Source organism: Musa acuminata, chromosome BXJ2-9 (assembly GCF_036884655.1).
Source record: "Musa acuminata AAA Group cultivar baxijiao chromosome BXJ2-9, Cavendish_Baxijiao_AAA, whole genome shotgun sequence".
NCBI classification, from domain to species: Eukaryota; Viridiplantae; Streptophyta; class Magnoliopsida; order Zingiberales; family Musaceae; genus Musa; species Musa acuminata.
Genome location: NC_088346.1, coordinates 11,583,967 through 11,606,597, shown reverse-complemented (window position 1 = coordinate 11,606,597; position 22,631 = coordinate 11,583,967). Strand labels below are relative to the sequence as shown.

General features: G+C 37.5%; 3 protein-coding genes across 4 annotated transcripts; 1 reads left to right on the top strand and 2 right to left on the bottom strand.

The window, feature by feature from the left end:
- The first annotated feature begins 137 nt into the window (after window positions 1–137).
- Window positions 138–13,336, top strand: LOC103998090 (two-component response regulator ARR1). 2 transcript variants are annotated; one of them, XM_009419482.3, is made up of 6 exons: window positions 138–569; window positions 643–795; window positions 893–1,288; window positions 1,612–1,688; window positions 6,863–8,188; window positions 12,634–13,336. In XM_009419482.3, exons 1-6 carry the CDS (start codon window positions 383–385, stop codon window positions 12,688–12,690), a joined length of 2,196 nt encoding a protein of 731 aa, XP_009417757.2. In that variant the 5' UTR covers window positions 138–382; the 3' UTR covers window positions 12,691–13,336. The 2 variants fall into 2 exon arrangements, with proteins under 2 accessions (XP_009417757.2, XP_064981813.1); XM_065125741.1 differs by lacking the exon at window positions 12,634–13,336 and adding an exon at window positions 9,202–9,321 and having other exon boundaries at window positions 249–569.
- Window positions 13,337–14,928: 1,592 nt separating this feature from the next.
- On the bottom strand, window positions 14,929–15,498 carry LOC135621966 (uncharacterized). Its single transcript, XM_065123592.1, has one exon. It carries the CDS (start codon window positions 15,429–15,431, stop codon window positions 15,027–15,029), a length of 405 nt encoding a protein of 134 aa, XP_064979664.1. The 5' UTR covers window positions 15,432–15,498; the 3' UTR covers window positions 14,929–15,026.
- A 1,612-nt stretch (window positions 15,499–17,110) lies between these two features.
- On the bottom strand, window positions 17,111–22,631 carry LOC103998089 (acetate--CoA ligase CCL3). The gene is made up of 3 exons (XM_009419481.3): window positions 22,329–22,631; window positions 19,999–20,589; window positions 17,111–18,307 (listed from the first exon to the last, which is right to left on the bottom strand). Exons 1-3 carry the CDS (start codon window positions 22,554–22,556, stop codon window positions 17,411–17,413), a joined length of 1,716 nt encoding a protein of 571 aa, XP_009417756.2. The 5' UTR covers window positions 22,557–22,631; the 3' UTR covers window positions 17,111–17,410.

Below are 22,631 nucleotides of genomic sequence, written 5' to 3'. Positions count from 1 at the left end.
TTAATAAAACGTAAATTGAAAATATAAAAGGATCGAAATGCAAAATGACAACACAACCCGAGAAAAGGGGGAAACGAAACCCGTCACGAGTACAAATCAGGATGGTTTAGGGATTGACATGCAAATCGCAAATCAAGAGGAAAATTAAGGGAAAAATTCCAAATTGGGTAGAGGATAAAAGCAGCGTAGAAAAGATACGAGGAATATGAGGGGAGATGGCTGCTCCGACTCTTCTCTTTAGTCCAAGCGAGTAGAGAGAGAAGCCAATCGAACAGAGCTGTGCCCCAACTCCCTTCGTCCTCTTGTTGGATCTCCGATTCCGACTCCCCGATGAGATTTCCATATCGCTTCCTGTACTAGATTTTGATCTTAGGCCTATCGAATGCTGGATTGGGACTCTTCGATTATGGATCCCAGCAGAGCAGCGTCCACGCCGAGCCACGGCCCGCCCGATGACGGCGGAGGCCCCGCGCCCGAGTTCCCGGCCGGCCTCCGGGTGCTCCTCGTTGACGATGACCCTACCTGCCTCAAGATCCTCGACAGGATGCTCCGCAAGTGCCTCTACGACGGTAACGCAAACCCGTGGCTCCTAATCTTAGCGTTTCGCATGATTGAGGCATAGTCCGTGCTTCTGATGTGCAGTGACGACTTGCTCGCGAGCAGCGCTGGCGCTCTCCATCCTCCGCGAGAAGAAGGGATGGTTCGACCTGGTTCTCAGCGATGTGTACATGCCGGACATGGACGGGTTCAAGTTGCTCGAGCACATCGGATTGGAGATGGATCTTCCTGTCATCAGTCAGTATATCTCTTCCTTGATGATTTGTGAGTTGGATGTGAACTCAAGGAGTCGTATGTTTGACTCCTCGTCTGTTGTCTTCTCGTTGATGCACAGTGATGTCCGCTGATGACCAGAAGGATGTTGTCATGAAAGGTGTCACACATGGAGCTTGTGATTATATCATAAAGCCGGTTAGGATGGAATCCTTGAAGAATATATGGCAGCATGTGGTGAGGAAGAAAAGGAATGAATTGAAGGAGTTGGAGAATTCTGGGAGTGTGGAGGAGGACGACAAGCACAAGCGAAGTCTGGATGATGGGGATAATGCTTCCTCTGGGTGTGTCGGGAATTGGAAGAATGCAAAGAGAAAAAAGGAAGAGAAGGACGAGGAGGAGGAAGAGATGGTTGAAGAGCATGATGACTCTTCTAGTACGAAGAAGCCAAGGGTTGTATGGTCTGTTGATCTCCACCAACAATTTGTGACTGCTGTCAATCAATTGGGTGTTGACAGTAGGTTCTTTTCTCCTTATATTATTGATACCATATCCTTAATTCTTAATTTATCATGTCTCCGAAAATATTGTTTGTGAATATGGTTTTTAATCAAACTAGCATTAATAGACATCAACTTTATAAAGTTCATGGTTTCAGTATACAGGTCTATAGAGAAGGTAAACCAAAAAGTTTTCTTTTCTGGTCAGGTTGTTCACTGATCCATTAGTTGGATCTCGACAAATATAATGTCATCGTGAACACCTGTTGGATGTTTGCAATTAATTTACTTCGAAAACAATTGTATATGTACTTAATATATATATCTTTCCTCCTTGTAGAAGCTGTTCCAAAGAAAATTCTTGAGTTGATGAATGTGGCTGGACTTACTAGGGAAAATGTTGCAAGTCACTTGCAGGTATGTGTACAATTTTTCTTGTGTCTTAGCTAGTCGTTTTTCACATCTCTTTTCTTTGTTTACCATGATCTTATACATCATTTATTTTTCTGTTGTCCAAATTCCATGATAAGCAAACAGAAGCTAGCGGAAAAATAATGTATTTATAAGATTTAATGCATATTTTCATAAAACAATAACTTGCAAAGTGGTGCAAATTATAATCGAAGTTGATTCAATAATTTTAATAGCAATTTAAAACATCTAACATAAGCACAAATGTTTCTCGTACAATGAGAAGGACAAGACAATGAGAGAGAGAGAGAGAGTATTAGATAAAAGCAACAAAAGAATGTTTACATGTCTTAACTTTTGGACCCTGATAAAAGAGATTTGATTTAGACTATGGATGTAAATGACTCTTTCAAGGCATAATATTGAGAATGCCCCTTTGTGTATCTAAAAGACAATTCTCTTTTCTTACAAGTTACAACTGTGTGTTTTATTCCAGATCAATCAATTATACAGACATGAAAATAATGAAATTGCTATAATAAAAAGTCATAGCGAGAATTTTTTGTCATTCAGTTTGTGATTTGGAAAGCAATAGATGATATCGTCATTTCCTGTACATTATGATGTTGCATGAGGAAGTCTCCACAATTCAGCTCCATTTTTCAGGAAACATCCAAAGTTTTTAACTCAGGTTATAATCTAAAGGATTAATCATTTCATTTTTGTAGTTTCTTTTCTATTAGTGAAAAATGTGTTGATTGCTTGCCTTTTTAATCTTTCCGTTGGTCAACTCCCTTTGTTCCTACCTAACTGGGGAGAGCACTTAGTACTTCTTCACTATGGATCTTATTATTTGGTGTGGGTTCATAGAAAAAGTATGTTATCTACCAACTAATCCTCCAAAGACATGGACAAGTGGGATGTAGGAACCACTTCCATTGAAAATCAGATCCTTTTCTATGGTAAGATAGGGTCCACTCTCCTGTCCCTCCATGGAGCAACTTATTCGTTTTGTACTCTATCTGGTGTAATCCAGTGTTGTCATGGGTGCTTGGGTGCTCGCCTAGGCACCTGGGCAAGGCGAGGCGAGGCCCAAGCACCTCAAAATGTCTCGGGTGAGGCATTTAGTTTGGGCATAGCTTAGGTGTGCACCTGGGCCTAGGCTCTTCTGGCCCAAAACACAAATAACTGAGCTTGAGTTGAACCTGAACTAATGGTTCAGTTCAACTAAGCCAAATAACTTAACATGATTTGTATAATGTCCAAAGCCTTATTGTTAGTATTAATTTGTTAGACTAATTATTTTAACTAATATTTTCATTTTGAAAAAAGTTAGAACAATCATTTGGAGGGATTTTGTAACGTGGAATAATGAGCTCTTCTCCAACTTCTAGTTGTGCCCCTCGGGCACATCATTGAAGTGATCAGTGAAGTTTCTTGTTCCTCCTGTCTTTCTTCTCTCTCTGTCATTTCTCTCCCTCTGTTCTCTTGTTTTCTCTCCCACAATTCTCTATTGGTGAAAAAGCCAAATATCATCTTATTCATTTCTAGCAAAGCAACTATTGTCGTATATATTTCTAGTACATCAAATATCATCTTATTCATTTATAGTTTATGGTTTCAATGTCAACTAGGTGTTTGATTAACTCCTTGAAGATTCCAAATGCTTTTTACCAATGCAAGATGCCAAGAAGGCAATATCAAATCCTTTGTAGCAACAACCCAACAGATTGGAGCTACAAAGGAAACCAAAATTGTTCTCTCAATAGTTGAACAACATCTTCAAATCAGAATTAAGGAGAGCTTTTTTCACTTGGAAAGACATGAAAAATAACATTTTTCTCCCCCATCTGCATGTGAAGGAGGAAGTTAAATAATCCAAATTTGGTCTGTGACCTAGAAGACCCCGATCATCACTTGAAAACAAGGTAGGTGTGAAGGGTGATGATGTGAAACTATTTTGATTTTAATCACTTAACAATTGTATTAGTCTAGGGCTCTTTTGCAAATATCATAAGTTGTCATATGACAATCTTCTATGATCCGACATTAGTTATCAATAAAAACAATAAGGAGACAAATCTTAGCCTCTATTGACAATTCTTAGGATTGATGGGAGATTCGATCCCTACAAGGAAGTTTACTATGGTTGTTTATTTTACTAAAAAAGTTTATTAATCAAAGATCTTATTAGGAAGTTTATTTGCCAAAACAAATATGCAAATCTATCTTCCCCCCAGAAAGGAAAAAAGATATTTCTTTCCACTTTTTGTACCTAAAGGGTTTGGAAAAAGGGGGGAAAGAGGCTATAACTTGGATGATCCGATGATAACTGAATGAATGGAAATATATTTTCCTATAATATTTGTTAATGGTGTGATTTTTCCAATGATATAATTTTATTGTCCATATTTACGATAGATAGAGGTGTGAGACATTCATCACTGAGAGTTAATCCCTGAAATGGCTTGAATATATTATTTATCCTTCTTTTGATCTTATTTGATATCTTTTTGTTTTTATTCCACAACTATACCCCATATAAGAGAAGTATTTTTTTGTTTGGTCTTCCACGTGTCTGTCCTATATCATAATGGTATAGAGCTCTCATTCTATATCAGATTTGGTATTAGAGTTCTTATCCTACATCCTCTGTGATGTAGGATGAGAGCGACAAAATATATTTTTTTGATAATAGAGAAATATAAAAGAGAGGAATAGAAGATAGTAACTGAAAAATAATAGAAAAACAAAGTGATAAGTACCAGAGCTGCTCTGGCTCCGGAAGGACACTCCCAGGATGAAGGCCTCACAATTTCGCACGTCTTGCACGTAGACGATGGAATCATGCTATTAGAAAACAAATGTGGCCTCACACCACTCACACTCAAGGTGGGAAAAGAACTTATTTCATTGATCCATTTCTGATTGATTTATATTACAATGTTCTTGCCCCTTTTTATAGGCTAAGTATAAGAAAAGAAAAGAAAATTGTAAAAGTAAATAATTTACAATTGAATAAAAAAAAATATATGATTTGATCTTTCTTTCGAAGAGGATAATATTCTTGATTGATATGCTTCCAACTTCATAGAGATCAATCTTCACAAAATCTTCCATCAAGATTTGAAATCTTCAATCACAATCATAATTTGATTTTCTCAAATTCTTTTCATATTTTCTTCTTCCTTGAGTAAACTAAGAAACTAGATTAGAATTATTCAGTATGTTGTCATGTGGCAACTTATGATATGCAAAATAACCTATAAACTAATCAAATTTATTTAAATAAGAGATTGATAAGATTGGTTCCGCATCACCCTGCGTTTCCTAAGTCCATTTAGACATACGCATACTCAAACCAAAATTGAGTGATTGAGAGGTATAGATTTGGTCACTTTATCTACCAAGTGGTTTAGTTTATGTTACAGATACTTGATCTTTATCTTAAATATCAGATTTGAATCAATGTTCTAACTTGACAAACTCAAATAAGGACATATTCACATGGTAAGTCCTTTTTAGTATTCATCATCATCAGCATATGATGGAAGAGGCTAAAGGAGGCCAGCCATGTTTAGATTCAGTCGGGCCATATGGTTTAGCTTAAACAGCCACTATGTGATTGAATATTCTCACATCGGCCTTCACGACACCTTGGATGCCTCCATGGATGATGGTAGAGCTTGTGCAGGAATTTGCCAACTTTGGAGATACTTTGACAGGTTGACTAGTCATTTGTCTCTTCCTACCTAACCTGGAAAAGAGTAAGGTTTAGTCTTACGTTGGCTAGATCAGCCCAGCTGCTGGATTTTTCTCTGAGTGCCCCAGGCCAAACCAGAGAACCTAATATGACACCTGATTACCTCAGGAGAAGGCCATAATACAAGAGAGGTTAATCATCTTTGTACCAAGATAAGAAACTTTTCTTATAGTTTTCATGCATATTTATTACTGTATTACATTGATGTTATAAAGGTTCTCTAAACCAAGGTCTGCTATACCGAAGCGTACTGCCCGTACCGGGCGGTATGTACCGGTACGTGAACCGTCCGGTACCGCTATAGTGCTACAGTACTATACTGTAGCACTACTATAGTATGAAAAATATAAAATTGTTCGGTGCATCAGGGTGTACCGCTCGGTACACCCAGATGTACCGCCTGGTACACCGGTACCATACCATACCGAGCCCGGGTCGAAACGCCGGTATGGTACGGTATGACGAACCTTGCTCTAAACCCCTAATTATCATCAAATTAGTGTCCAAAACCTTGATGTAATTATTTTTCTATTAAAACTTGTATTCTGAGATTTCTAAAATAATCTTTTAGAGGGATTTGTAGGTGACAGGAATAGCTCTTCCTCGTCCAACTCTTAAAAATGTATGGTTGGGATTCCTTGGGTATATCATTGAAGTGATAATACAGTCTTCTCTTTCCTTTATCTTTCCTCTCTTTTCTACTTGTCTTCTTTCTCATCCTAAAAGTCTCTCCCAAATGTTACACTCTACCCTCGAAGTAAGGTGAAAGTTGATAAAATGTGACACATTATATCAATTTGGTATCAAAGTCAGTGCATCTTGTGATATCTTCTTTGGTGATATTCCATGACTTGGCAACGACTTTCCACAAGTTTGATGGATAGGCTGCTACCCACCACAATCATGTTCCCCCATTCCCTGACTACAAAGGCTTGAAGGAAAACTACTATTAGTAACTGTTTACTTTCCTAGCACCAATCTGCTTCAATGAGTTATTTTATTCGATTCCCCAGTGCCAATGTTGACCTTGCCATGAGAGAGAATTATTAGCCTAAGAATCCACCTGGAATTGTTGACCAAAGATTTGCATAACTCCAGAGTCTACACTGCTGTACCAACAATATTATGGGGTGTTCAACATCACTTATTGTATAGCACAAGTCCGGAAAGGAGTGATCCATGGTAATGAAGTAGAGGTCAAAACCATGGTCATTTGGGTAAGTTCGATCAGTCTCTCTAACTGATTAGTTATGATGATTCTGTTCTTCAGAGGCTTTTATACAAGAACTTATATTGTTGCTTAATTCATTCATTTACCAATAGTACATGCAGGGTCCTTAAACACATGCTTTTTTACATTTCCTTTCTCTGTGTTGTTGTTCTAAGATATATTTATTGTTATTTGATACTTCAACAGAAATATCGCTTGTACTTGAGGAGAGTAAGTGTGCCACAGCATCACGGCAGATTTGATGCACATTTTGCAAGTGCCCAGGAAGTAACTTATAATAATTCAATTGGTTCAGTTAGTGGATATGATTTTCAAGCTCTTGCTGCTTCTACTCAGCTTCTACCACAAAATATAGCAGCTCTACATTCAGGTCCAAGAAGTGCTACAAATACTGGCATGGGGGTGTCTGCTATTGATCAACTCAGTTTTCTTAGTTCTGGTAAACAAGTTACAAACTCTTCAAACATAATATCTTCATCCGTGCAGCAAATAAACAGCAGACAAATGAGTGACGTCCATGGACCCTCCAACAATATTGAGTTAAACCAACTTGGGCAGTCACAGCAAGTGGTTCAACCATTTGGAAGTATTAACCAGCAATTTGGGGAAGGAACTACAAATCTTTTTAGTTTACCATCTTCAGAACTAACCAACTTCTCATTACCTAGAGGTACCATCAATGAACAACTGAACAATTCTTTAGCCAGGCACATGAATCAGCATGGACAACAATTTCCTATATCTCAGCAAAGGAGCAATATGGATATCACATTGCAAGGACTGCCACGATCAAGGGGACAATTACTGACTGAAACTGCCTGTCATGATTCTAGACTTGTGTCAGCCTTATTGCAACAAGTACCTCCCAATAATATTCCAAATCATGTCTCTGGACGGCTCGAAACCAGTGCAAATATGCTTACATCCTTGCCTGCCAACTATTTGAATGCTTCATGTAGTACGTCTCCCCAAGCTCTCTATCCTGATGTACATAATAGCTTCATAACTGGATTACCTGGAAGTTGCTATCGTCATGTAAGCAGCAAAGGAGCTACACCGCAGACAGGAAGTGTCAAAGCATTAAGCAACAGTAGCAACCTAAAAGGAATGGACAACCATGTTCCAAATTTTGATATTATTGGTGAACATCATCAAAACAAAAGCCAAGATTGGAAGTTGCAAAATGTAAATCTCCCATACCAGTCAGGCCAAAACCTTGGTCATGGGCAAAGCACTATTGACTGTCATTCTTCACTGATGGGTAATCAAGATTCAACTAGTACTGCCAACAATGGGTTTAACGGTAATGCTGGAACAGTCACGAAGAATATCATATCAACAAGAAGTGACATTGATATGGAGAAAAGAGAATGCATTGTTCAGCACAAAACCAACCTAGTGGAGAACTGCAACAGAGTAAATTATGATGGAATTCCAGATCTCAGTTATCAAGATATTCTTTTTGAAGACAATATTATTACAAATGAACTCATGAATGTTGTTCGGAAGCAGGTTAGCTTCTTAAAATCCAACTAATGTGATATATTCCCCCTAAAATAAATGCATTTAAGTTAGTGAAGTGTTTTCATGTATTGATCTAAAATTTCTATGATTATACTCATCCAAACCTATTTGACATAATAAAAAAGACAGTTTATCGCTTAATGCAACCATCATGTAGTTTGAGCAGATTCTCAAAGGTAAAGACCTAAATGTCAATACTTTTATGTTGTGGTGGCACCAAAATAATATAACTTGAAAATCAGTATTAGACATACAAGTGCATGCACCGTGTATCAGAAGATCTCATCTTCTTCATGCAGGCTCTATGCAGTATACAAGTGAGGTTTATTAGAGATTAGATCGCCTTTTAATGGTGCAATATATGCATGTATCTCTACTTTTCACTTTGAGGTTTATTAGGAGTTTAGATCGTCTTTCTTATGGTGCATTATATGCATGTATTTCTATTCTCACCGAGTATGAGAAACTTAAAATTGTGTGTAGGATATGTAATCAACTTTTTTTATCTAGTTTGGTAGATAAATCATAGAAATTTTTTTTGGCTTGTTGAGTTTCAAAACTTTTAAAGCTCATTGTGATTACTTTTTACATCATCTTATAATTCATGTGAAGCATGTTGAGATATAACCAAGGATTATAATTTCCATCAGACTAGTATGTGAACCTAACATGTGACTGGGCAATTTGGCCAAGCCTAGTGTACCACTTGGTATCGTTTCTGGTATTGAGATATACTGGACGATAAGTCTACAGCTCCGTGCCAACACCCTCTCCGCCTGTTTATCTCTTCCTCACCGAATTCCATCTTTCTTCCCTCCTTTCTCACTAGTAGTTTCCTTTTTTGTTTTTGTCTTGATTATGCATATTGCATGGCTTTCACATCAAATGTTTTAAATGTCTTGGATTTGGAGCCTTTTCTCTCTTGCTACCAAATTAAGGTGTGAATCTTGCTGCTACATTTATTACATGTTTTGTTATTTAAAGATGGTTTTTTTTTTCAGCTTAGGGCTTAAATTTCCTGTTTCAAGCATGCAATGTTGTTCAATCAAGGTTGGATCAAAAAGTATTTCATGTAGACTCATTTAAATGCAAGTCAAATTCATGTGAGTGACCTAGGTCCATGAAGAAGCAATCTTGATCGACATAAATATTGCAAAATTTGGTGTGAATCCCCGTAAGATCTGTGTAGATCCTTATAAATCTAGGTATTTTCTCCACCACTATGTAGATATTTCAATTAGTCATGAATTTATTTCTTAAATTTTGTTAAAAAAAATGAAACCGAAGCAGCAAAATGTTGATCCTATGTGGTAGGAGGCCTACTTCTTGGATGATAGTGTGTCTCATGATATATCGTGTTGTGGTACTGAGAAAGAGGGGGCGGGCAGGGGGGTTAAGGACAAGTTTGAAGAGGACGAGGAGAAGAAGAAGAGAAATTGATAACAACAGAGGTTTATCTCCATTATAAGATCTCTTTAAGGCTATGTTGCCTAAAATTACATAGAGATAAGGAAGAACGTGAATCAAATTCAGTTGATACCAATGATTTGAATATCGTACCATATCGCTCGGTATGGGTGATATCAGATATCAGGTATTTGGCCTGGTGTCAGGCGATACGGGGCTGTACCAGGCGATAATGATCGAAATTTCGATCATTACCGACCTGTACCGGGCGATAACGGTCGAAACCGATCGTTACCAAATGGTAACAATATTACAACGGTCAACCTCAAGGGTTTTTGAACCCTTTCCTCCCTCCTATTTCATTCCATTTCATCCTCACATTCTTTTAAAATCTCTCAAACTCATTTTTCTCACATTCTCTCTCTTATTCTCACATTTTTATTCTCCTAAACTCAACAAAACAATGAATTGTGGATTAAATCAAATTAAGGAGGATTATGAGGAAAAACTTTTTAATCAAGAGGTCTCGTCTATACAATTTGAGGGTGGTGCATAGACCGAGGAGCAGTATTTTACACATGCTACCCAAGATTCAAATCATGGAACTCGACGAGGTACTAGTCAAGTTTATGCACGTATTATGGAGAATCTTACGGCTAATAACAGTACGGTGATAGTTGGTCATACTTCTCCGAGCAATAGTATAATACGGAGTAGCAAATCAGTAGCGAAAATAGAAGTTCTGATATTCACCAATACATGCATCGGGAGTCGCTTCAAACACATGTATTCATGACAATCAACCTACGACCATCACCACATTGATGCACCAATGGCATACGGTGTATCAATAAACTATATCATGAGATTAATTTTAGGATTAGATTCGACAAACATATCATATTGATATACAGATACATAAGATTGAGGACCTCGATCCACTACCCATGGAGGTTTGTCGTTCGGTTTGATGGTAGAATCAAGTATATCTGTATGTGATTTCTTAATTCATTTGAATTTTAATGTTTAAGTTGCATACAAAATAATCGAACAATTTAAATAATTTTTCTATAGATAATTTAATATTAACGGAAGGACGATCCGGAAAAGATCGAAATTGCGGACCCTACACAAGGCTACTCCTCAAAGCCCAAAAAAGATATGTGACACTATTCTTATCTAATTTATATTAGTTTTGTTAAAATTATACTAAATATATATTTATTTTTAACTTCAAAACTTTATCCTAACTATTTTTTTCTATTTTTCATATATTTTCGAAGGGTTGTATGTCTATTTTAGGTGTATTGCTCGGTATGCCATGCCGTACCATATCGAGCAAAGCTCGATACACCGGTACGGTATTTAAAACCTTGGTTGACACTCTGTTTACTAGAATGATTCATGTCCTATGATATAATTAGATATGTGCAACAAAGAATTAGGATGATCCACTTGTTGATGAGGTAGGAGATCTACCATGTCTATCTCAGTGTATCTCAAAACAAATCGAAGTTGACCTATAGGATGAAGCAATTTGGTATGAGGACCAGGGCTACACATTAGCATATGTTCAAGATACAAAACAGTTAGCGTTTTGTGTGTCATGGTGCAAACAGTCCTTTTTTTTACAAACAGTCAATTTCAGTCATCCCTACAATGTGGCATGGGTAAAGGTCACTCATCGCATTCAGTTAATCCATTAGATGTCATTGAGAAGCGATAAATCATGGAGGATGAAGAGACCCCTCCATTTGATTCAAGTCTTTATGAGATCAACAATGATGTAATGAGGTGGATAATAGCACATCCATTAATGATGGTGGTGAGGGCCAGAGGTCTTGTGTTTCCGGCAAGCAAACGAAAGGAAGATGAGCATGAAAAAAGTAGTATTTTACTTGTACCACTTAAGATGATGATCATAACATTGAACCATTTACCAGATCAGTTAGAATAAAGACAAGGGCAAGGGTGACTTGGAAGGAAACGAGAGACAACTTAAATAAGATCAAGTCGTTAAGTTCTTTTTTGGTCACAACCTCTATACCAATGTGGTGGATTTCATGGGCACAATGTGTTTGTCAATAATTGGTCTTATTTTGCTGAGTCTGTGGCTTCATATGACTTACATGACAATATATTATTGATTGTTTACTGCTCAACAGTGATCATGGTTGCATCACATAGAACTTGTTAAATATCAACAACCATAATAGCCCTTGCCCTTCCTTCTATCTTGTTGGTTAGTACCAGGAGTAAATTTTCTGACCCAGATGCACCATTATCATTGCTATTTCGATTCAACAATGACAGCATATCAATATCAAGTGTTACGAAAGCATATCGTTTATGTAACTGTTGTGAAAGCATGTCATTCATGTGTCCAACCACATGACATTGTGGACTGGACCTAGACCCACTTCCTAGGCAATGTGTCATTCGTTTTTATGATAAGATTTGTCCCACTAGTGTATTGTTTTAGTCCATCTATTTACGAGTTTTCGATTATCTATTTATGATGTATAGATGATATATGTATCACACATTATGTGCTAATTTGATGTATTTTTAGTTCTTTTATGTAGATGTCTTGATATCTGGTTTATGACAAGTATTAGAAACATATTTTGATTTATTATTGATATAAAAAGTTATAAAAAAGCAAAAGACTATTAAAGAGGCTTTAGGTGGTTTGGATCTGACCCTGTCTGTATCAACCAATACCAACCATATGGATACATTGTGTTATATTGTACAATGATTGATGTAGGCACTAGATTGAGACTTTGGCAGTCACTTGTTATCATTTATCATGTAATTTACAGCTGAAAAGTAAGTCAAAATATACGGAGGATGGTCTAATTTTGAGCAAACTGTAGCATTAATACCACTGAACATAACTTCATTATGTGCTAGAACAATGGAAGCATTCTCGAGTACCACACAACTTTTCTTTTAGCAAGTTATTGATTAAATACAATGTTTGGATCATCATACCTCACACTGCAGTTCTTTTTGGTTTGCAGCAGCAAGAAGGGATTGGGCAGGTTGATAATGAGTTCAACTTTAACCCCCCAGTTTAGCATTGGAGTCTCTATACCATTAAGCAATTATGAATTCTTGAAGAAGCATTGGAGTCGCTATGCCACGAAGCAATTATGAATTCTTCAAGATGATTGGAACTGTTCCATAATTAAAGATCTTAAGGGGTTCTAGAGAGTTTTCCTTCACAATTTATCTGGTAACCGCACGGAAATCAGACCATTGCCTCCAGAGAAAGGGCTTGAAGACATACTGAGTCCACACGGTCAAATCTCGACACACGATTTGGTGTACAAAGGTAAAAGTAGTATGCAAATGCATACATGCTAAGTTTCCAGTTTCTTTCTTAGCTCATGCTAACAAGACATCCCTCAAGTGGCGAAAGGCTTGAATTGCATTAGTTTGGTTTGGTGTGTTCTTTTGTGGATTTGGCATTAGGAGTCTCCAAATAGTCTCTTCAAAATCGAGGGGAGTATTTTCTAACTCCAGCAGTCATGTACAGGTTTCGTTTGACTAAAGGAAACAAAGTGGTGTTAGTTTGTTCCCTTTTAATTTATGGCTAATCCTACTTAATTGTTTTATTCCTCCTAGTCATCCAGAACATCTATCCTTGTATTCATTTAGTTGCAATACATTGTGTAATTTAAATTGCATTAAGTTTGTGGAATGTAAACTTATCATCACTAAGCACCGGCAGATTAACAAATGTAGAACATTATCATTATTGTCAAAATTTATTATGAATCGAAGCACCGTGCTTAATACTGTTAGATGCATTACATATTGGTGTAGACAAACATTTTACTGCTGTGTAGATTAGATTGTGTCAATTTTATAATGCATACTCTGGCTAATCATGTATGGAATTCCAATCTTTTGGAACAAGGGAAAAATGGTTGGGGCTCCAAATCTAGTGGCAAGTTGATGTCTTATAAGATCAATTTTGCAATGCTGTGGGATATATATATATATATATATATTTATAGTCCTAAGCATCATTACTTGTAACGATGATGGTTGTGACATTTTTCTGCATCGCCTCCACCGAATTCCTTTTCTTTCCTTTGGAGGAAAATAGACATCACCAATGATTCATAGTATGCCATATGATCATCTCGTATGCTTTTTATAGTCATGCACTGTGATGACTCGAGTTAGATCTCTCATGGAGACATTGTAATAGTTGGAAGTAGCTGAGACATTTCATATGGTTATGTAAAATATTTATATGTGGTAGACTGTGTCCAATGTAAAAGTAGATTCTGGATTTTATTTTTCTCTTTTTGACACGATGGACGTTAGGCCAGTCGACGCTTATCATAAGTTTTCTTTGTTTAAATCTTCTATTAAGATATTATTTATATTTTTTATAGCAAAGGAAGAATTTGAGTCCAAAATCTTTACTAGCTAAGTTAACAAGTACAAAGGAAGAATTTTTAAATTTCTTTTGGATGTTGGGACATAAGACCTCTCAAAACTAAGCGATTCCACGTAACTGCTCTTACGTAGTAAGGAGATTATTATTTAGCTTTCCAAACCCATTTGAATCCTTTTTTACTTCCTAATGCTAACTTAAAAAACATTAACAAAATTAATTTTTATGATTTCTTGAGACCCTTTCCGAAGATGATGATGATGACTCCAACTGAAAAGCATACACAGAGTGATTTTGAAGGAGCAGTAGATTCTGCGGTTGAAGTTTGGTTAACAATAACTTCGTTTTACAATAAATAACATACCTTTCTTTGCATCAAATTACCCAAGTCATGAATTCAATTGAACCGACGGCCAGCATCAAAAGTAAGTGGGTTTTTTTTTACTATTAATTACATATTATTTATTATTATTAATTATCTTTAATATCACGATCCTATATTTTAAAAAATTATAGGTATCTTTATAATTATGAAAATAAATATTATTTAGATTCATTGATCCTAATATCATTAATTTTATCAATAAAAATATAAAATATAACAAATAATCTTAACATTCCAGTTAAGAGAATCACGAGTGTGGATAAGGAGAGTGATGATAAAGCGAGAGCAATAGTCCCTCTATTGGTACAATTTTAGCTAAATTGGTACAATGAAGCGAGAGCAGTTAGTGCTCGGAAGATTCTTCCACCACCACCGATGAAAGATGCGTCCATAGGACCTCATATCTGATCTGTGCTGTTTGGAAGCATTATTTTCGGAATCACGTCGAACTTGTTGTCATTAATCCATTCGCCGGTCAGCATTCCGAAAGCCTGTAAAAGCAATTTATAAAAGGAAAAATAAAATAAAATAAAATTTATTTATTTATTTAGGATACACAGTTTCTTTATTCGGTGGCGCCACGGAAATTAGAGTCGGCGAGAGAGGGCTGACGCCACCTATGGCCGCAAACCGACCGCGCCTCCCGCATTGGCCGAGTCGGCGACGAGTGACTTGTAGATCTCGACGAGCACCTTCTCGTCGTACTCCCTGAGCGGCTCCCGCGCGAACCCGACCGCCCCGGCCCCGCCCCCGCCCCCGCCGTAGGTGACGCCGAGTGGGGTCGCCCTGGCGAAGCGGAGCATCATCCGCACGTAGGCGTCGCGGATCTGGGGGAGGATCCGCTGGGGAGAGGTCGCACGGAGGAACCCCAGCCGCGGCGATATCTTCAGCCGCCAAAACCGGCGGCGATGCCCGCCCCCGCCGAGCTCCGCGCGGCACAGCCGCCGTCGCCCCTCGTCTCCGCCGCCGCGGTGCTCGGGCCGCTTCCAGTACTCCTTCAGCCCGCCCTTGTCCGACTTCATCAGCGCCGCTCCCCTCGAACCACCGATCCTCCTTCCACCGCTTTTCTTTCACGGGAAGGAGATGAGGAGAAGGCATTTAAATAGGCCGGTTGTGGTCACCTCAAGCGGTTTTGCCGTGCGGTTGCGTGACCTTCATTTAATGGGTTGCGGTTTCGGTTTCGGTTTCGGTTTCGGGTGCGGTGAACGACACATCACGATGTTTTTTTTTCGTAATATTAATAATGATTTAATAGATAATTTGAATTTTATTGATTAATAATAAAGATAAATCTGATTTTAATTATCATATCTATTAATGATAAAAGTTATGAGTCTCGATGAGCGTGTAATGGATATAATGGATGGATGTTAATTCTGAATTAATAAAAAATATCTTTTATATCATTATAAACTTATAATCCTGATCCATCATAATATAATATTTTTATCAATAATGAATATCAAAGTAAATGGGTAAAAAAAATCAAAATTTTAAACGAGAGGAGTTCGCATATGATAGTCATAGATTGGCCTTGCGAATCATAACTATAGAGGAGCAGGGACAAATCTTAATAACGATGGCCTTGTAGATCTAATAATAGAGAAACTTTTTTAACCTAAATTATTGATGGACATTGATATGGGTGTGGACGACATAATTATGGGAGCGTGATCGAATGAGGGGTGACAATGGGGTGGGTGGACTTCTAAGAAAGATAGTAATGAAGATGAGAGAGATTTGGGCTTAAGTTAGCGGGTTGAACATGGAAAATATGTCGAGAATAAGAGATTATGAATAAGTTAAATATGTCAAATAAATTAGACGTGTCATATCAATATCTAGAGATCTTAACTTTAGCATGTATGTAAGTACTGCTATTGCTTGACTAGCATAATGATTTTGGAATTTCAAATTATATTAGGATCTTGAATTATATATATATATATATATATAATGTTTTAAGCTTTTGGTGAAAATATGAAATGTATGCTGGATATGATAAATTTTAATATTTCTTAAAATTAATAACAATCATAATTAATGGCTAGTGATACAAATTCATTTAGGGAATACAAAAAATAATGACATATGCCAACTACTCGAATGTTTAAAAGAATACAAGTAAAGTCAAAATATTTGGTGGAGCATATATCGTATATTAAATTTTAGATGATCACTATTTCCAAGCTTTTATTCTAGATATGTAAAAGCTTTTGTTTCTTATATTCTTTTTATAAGCTTGCAATTGATTGCCCTTTTTGTTATTCACAATCCCAATAATCTATAAAAAATAATAAAAACAAAAATGAAGAGAAGAAAATAGAATAATAATAATAATTCATCTCGCACTTCACCTCCCCTATCTATATCCGTCTGTCTCTGTCCACTCTCTTCATCCTCCTATATCTTTTATTGTCCGATATTACTTGATGAGAAGAAAAAATAATAATAATAATAAAGAAGCATAAGCATTCATTTGTAGGAAGAGATATTCTTAAATTATAAAAAAAAATTAAATAGAATTGTAAATAGAGTTGTATGTTGGATTCAAATGGTAAAACTAGTTCAGGTTGCGCTGAATTAGGTTGAACTGAGAAGTGCATCGGATCATTAAACACCTTATCCAAGTTCAAGTCAGTCAGTCGATCAAGTGTATTGGCTGGCATGGGGTGATACTGAAAAGTAGAGAAGAAGACAATGACCAATAAACACAACCGGACCTTTTAGCACCATACAATCCAACTAAAGAGTGTTACGCTGTCAATCGAGATTACACAGATTTGGTTGGCACCAAAGATTCACGCCTTTTCTTTACATAGACTCGGCTGGGGACCAAACTTTATTAAAGAGAGTCATAAATAAATGCATAATTCCGCCAGAAAACCACCACCGCATAAGGTTTGTGCTACTTTACTGACAAAGCTCGAATCACGGACCGTAATATTAAAGACCACTTACAACAGCAGCTAACTCCATATCCCGAAAAGCCATGTTTCCATTACAGCCTGCTCTGTTTGACAGGTCCCATTGCCTTGGCCTTCGTCCTCAGTTCATGCTTCTTAATCTTCCCAGTAGCTGTCTTTGGCAGCGGTCCAAACACCACGGACTTGGGCACCCAGTATGCCGGCATCTTTGCACGGCAGAACTTGATAATATCTTCTGCCAGTGCTTGCTCGTTGGATTGATCCACTCCCTCCTTCGGAGTCACAAATGCGCACGGCGACTCTCCCCACTGCTCGTCCGGTCGAGCCACCACTGATACCTCCAGCACCGCAGGATGCATGTACAGGTAGCTCTCAACCTCCAAGCTACTAATGTTCTCACCCCCCGAGATGATAATGTCTTTGGCACGGTCCTTCACTTCTATATATCCGTCGCGGTGCTTTACACCTATGTCACCGGAATGGTACCAACCATGAGCAAAGGTCTCTGCATTTGCCTTTGGGTTCTTCAAGTAGCCCTTCATGACAACATTTCCTCGCATGACAATTTCCCCGAGAGTGGTACCATCAGCAGGGACCGGAGCCATAGTTTTCATGTTGACAACGTCTAGGCCTTCCAGCCCAACGTAGCGAACACCTTGGCGAGCATGGACACGAGCTCGTTCTTCGAGCGGAAGAAGGTCCCATTCAGGCTTCCATGCACAGAGGACGGACGGACCGAAGGTCTCCGATAGGCCATACGTGTGGGTGACACGGAAACCAAGTTTTGTCATTCCTGCCAGCACCGATGGGGGTGGGGCAGCTCCGGCGGTGTTCACGTTGACAACACGGGGAAGAGGGAGGATGGTGTCGCTTGGAGGGGCATTGACGATTGCGTTCAGGACAACAGGGGCTGCACAGAAATGGGTGACACCTTGCTTGGCTATGGCCGAGTATACAGACTTGGCTGTGACCTACACAAAGATTAGTAAGCTTATGTACTCAACATGCTTTCTGAGCAAAAAAATAATAGTAACTTTTTCTCACCCAAGTCCACGAAATAACTAAACTGTTGATGAAATTATACATGGATTAACTTGACAACAAAACATGCAACTTGTGCAGTTCACCAGTAAAGGAGACAAAATGGAACTGGAAACTAAAATTTTCCCTACTGAAAATAAAGAAATTGCAAGTGACTGAAGATAAACAGCACCACATAATGCAGTGGCATGATTCTTGTTGTCAACAAATGTACCATATATATTGTATAGCAATATCATTATCTGTTTCTTTCAACAACAAAGAATATCCAGCCACATGGTATCTTAAATGTAATTGACAAAAGTTGGAATGTTAACTATCCAGAAATAGGTCAAGGCAGCTTTGTGTACTTCTTTTTTTGTAGTTTTTGGATACTGCACCTCATATGTCTGCAATAAACTTATTTCTGCAGAGAGTCTACTTCCATATTTTCCATTTTTAACCAGATCGGCACTAACATAGGGAAGAAAGTACTCAAAATATCCTTCTTTAACACTATCTATCGGAGAACAGTCACCAACATTCCTATTTGGACATAAAATTAACGGGTGGCTGGTAAAATAATAATTTATTATATCCAACTCATTTTTTCCAAGCAAGAAAAGAATCGATATCTCAAAAAGATCTTTTGGAACAGGACATCTATTAATGAATATCTAGATTCTACTAGAGCAGTTCCTATGTGATTAAAACATAAGATGTAGAAAAGAAAACAAATCTGTGTAGTAATTATGATCCACATACAATTATAATTTCCATCAATCATAATACTTATAGAGTTAATGCAGTCACCCTCTTTTCAGAGCTAGAAATTACACCGGCATAAATTAGAGATAAAGGAAAATAGACAATTCAACAACCAGCAAGCCCTTTCTTCACTTATGGTAAGTTCCTCTCTCTTGAACTTTTCTTTGATGAAGATATTAGCATGTAAAGATTTTGCAAAGTGCCAGTGACAACATTCACCAGCATCGTCCATGGAGTTCTCTTATTCAGAAATGCTCTTGATAAAGGGAAGACTCGGATAACAAGAATGACAATAACATCACAACTTCCTCTTTAATTCCATTTGGCAAAGGCCCATTTTTAATTAAACAGGCTGCTCTGGTTAGAGCATTCAGTGGACACCCTTTTTATTTCTAGAGAAGGAAAAGCCTCGTCATCTCAAATAAAGGTTGACAATAGAATAATAAAGTAGGATCTGCACTGTGCACTACTAACCATGAATGTATATGGCTGCTACTAAGTTAATAATTTTCTCAAAAAAAAGCCGCAACTTGTGATATCTAAATTACTTACCCTGGTCAGATTTCAGTAATTTACTAATTTTCATCAAATATCAGTAGATTGAGCTATAACAACATCGAATAAGATATAATCTGTTGAAACTAGATAATCCTAAAGTCTTTTGGTAATATGGAAATTATGTGAGGGTGTTAAAAATGGCAACTGCCAGTAACTTGAACCAAGAAAAAAGGAAAGAAGAAGAGAGAATGGGGCAATAAAAACATTAACTCAATCTACTCTGTCTGAACTATCTAAAGAATAAAAGACAAGCATAAATCTTATTTACATAGTTTGCAAAAAAAATTTAAAAAATATCGGCAAATTGGAACAATACCTGACGGAGGCATATGCTTGTTCCACAAAGGGCTGCCAATGTCCAAGCATAGCACCAACCATTGCAATGAAACATGGGCAAAGTCCACAAGTAGACAGCTCCTTCATTCATTCCCCATATTAAAGCACAACTGAGAGCCATAAGATAAGCACCCCTGTGGTGCAACACCACTCCCTTGGGGCTGGACGTCGTCCCAGACGTGTAGCCTAGTGCAATGCTGTGCCACTCATCCTTTGGTGGCTTCCAAGCAAAATCAGGATCCCCAGATTCCAGAAATTTCTCATAATCAATAGCACCTTTTCTCAAAGCATGTTGAAGAGACATGGGATCACATGTTTCATCACCTACAACAATGAGAAGTGGTGGTTTGAAAGCGGCTTTCTTTTCCTCTGCTATGATCTTCAATGATTCCTCTGCCAAAGTGAAAAATTCCTGGTCCACTATAACAACTGCTGCTGAAGAATGCCCCAATAGAAATGCAATTGTAGCAGCATTTAACCGAATGTTGACAGTGTTCAAGACTGCTCCAGCCATTGGAACTCCAAAATGAGCTTCATAGATAGCTGGGATGTTTGGTGCAATTACAGCTACCTAAGAATAAGATAACGTATATGACTTAAGCCTCATAGTTATTTACCAAAGCACCAAAGTTATTAGCATGAGAAGAAATCAGAAGCAATTTCGACATAATCTAAAGTAATGTTAACATCGGTTGATTAATATAGTTTTAAGGGAAAGAAACCATTTAGTTTAAATGAGAAAATATCCTAATATGGCAAAAAAGTTGAAAATAAGTCTCAGTCAGCTTTAATGAAACATTTGTGTTACACTTGAAATCTTGTTATGTATTATCTTGGTATCGAAGTCATCTCTATATCTTTGAATTCGATATAACTACTCTCATCTTGAAACCGAATGCTTTAGAAAAATCTATTTGATACTAGAACCTCTAACAACAAATGGAAGGTTCTTCTTCTAACTTTCCATGCTCTGAAACATCTTGTCTTACATGGTCAATGTCACTATCATGTCACAGCTAATGACAATGGTGACAACACATTTCACACCTAATAATGAAAAACCAACTCAATCCACTTATTTAAGTGTTGAACTCCTCAACCTTGTATTAGTAGACACGGTGGAGCCCAAGCATTTTCAGTTGAATAATCAAGAAGAGATTTCATGTTCATTAATTATATTGTATGAATGTTAGGAAAACAACTGAACTAGTTCACTCTCTTGCTGCACATTTGTAGACTGCAAGAGACATGTAGATGTCTTTAGAAGAATAATTTGCAGTTAACTCGAAAGAAAGAGAGGCAGATTTGATTCATCAGTTATACAATCACATTTATGTATATCTTTAGAAAAAAAAAATATTTATAATGATATTTATGCAGTGTGAACTGCCAAGAGCTACAAAATGGATCAACCTTCATAATATGTTAATTTTTTTATCTTGAGAAACAAATATCCGAGTTGATTTCTTTATTCTCAAATTTTACTAAGTTAACTATGGGATACAAAGAATGAAAACCCAAAAAACATATATATATATATATATATATATATATATATATATATATATATATGTTGAATAATTGTAGCTTTAATTAAACAATATCAAAAAACAATATTGAAAAAGTGTAAAAATTAAATAAAAATAAAAAGCTAAAGTATTATTTTCTGATCCAGAATAAATTTTATCCACACGGTTGGAGGTATGGATGGTTATTAATTTTCTTAAGTTTTGTGCAATAGTAGCCAGAAAAATAACAGAACAACGAGAGTGAAAAAAAAAAATCCAAAAGTCTCGAGTATATCAAACGGATAAATTCACAAAAAAAAAAACAAATTCTCGATCCATCAGTAACAACCACAGGTATTAGATATGCAGCCATCACCACAAGAACACAGGGCAATCTAAACAGAGGAGGTGAGTATAAAACCAATAAAAATACATATAATATTAAAAATAATAATAAGTAGCTCAAATATAACTTCCCGAACAAGTATATATATTATCCATAAGCATACACTCCTGAACACGAACTCAAAGCATCCTACATCCAACAACAGAAAAGAAGAAGAGTAAAGAATCCAAGAGTCTAAAGCTGACTAAATCAATAGATGGAAAGCCGAAATAGACTTTCCTGTTTCCAGAATGTCCACACATCCGGTCCTCAACGCAAATCTCACAGCATCATAAAATTATCCATACAAATTAGACGGTCAACTTAACTATCAAGCCGTCCTGTATGCAATCATCACAGGAGAAAGAAAAACAGAGAATACTAAAATAAGAGAGAGAGAGAGAGAGAGAGAGTCACCGTGCATCCTGGGCCGATCGAGTGGGCGGCGAGCGCGGAGGCGAGGCGGCGGCAGCGCTGGTACGTCTCCGACCAGGTGAACCGCTTGGGGCCGTGGACGACGGAGAGGCGGTTCGGGTGGACCAGGGCGGCTCGGTCGAGGAACCAGAGCGGGGTCAGGGCCATGTAGTTGGCGGGGTTCTTGGGCAGATCGTCGATGTCCGCCTCCATCTCGCTACCCACCGCCATTCCTCCGGCCACCGAAGTATACCCTCACACGCCCCCACACGATCAACACTAGAGAACCAAAGAAGACTGATAACC

Excerpts from the sequence above, each read along its gene's own strand:
- LOC103998090 (XM_009419482.3), top strand. The coding sequence starts at position 383 with ATGCTGGATTGGGACTCTTCGATTATGGATCCCAGCAGAGCAGCGTCC. Across the intron at positions 570-642 it reads CCGCAAGTGCCTCTACGACG|TGACGACTTGCTCGCGAGCA; the intron begins GTAACGCAAACC and ends TCTGATGTGCAG. Across the intron at positions 8,189-12,633 it reads TGAATGTTGTTCGGAAGCAG|CAGCAAGAAGGGATTGGGCA; the intron begins GTTAGCTTCTTA and ends TTTGGTTTGCAG.
- LOC135621966 (XM_065123592.1), bottom strand. The coding sequence starts at position 15,431 with ATGAAGTCGGACAAGGGCGGGCTGAAGGAGTACTGGAAGCGGCCCGAG.
- LOC103998089 (XM_009419481.3), bottom strand. The coding sequence starts at position 22,556 with ATGGCGGTGGGTAGCGAGATGGAGGCGGACATCGACGATCTGCCCAAG. Across the intron at positions 20,590-22,328 it reads CGATCGGCCCAGGATGCACG|GTAGCTGTAATTGCACCAAA; the intron begins GTGACTCTCTCT and ends TCTTATTCTTAG. Across the intron at positions 18,308-19,998 it reads CAAGCATATGCCTCCGTCAG|GTCACAGCCAAGTCTGTATA; the intron begins GTATTGTTCCAA and ends ATCTTTGTGTAG.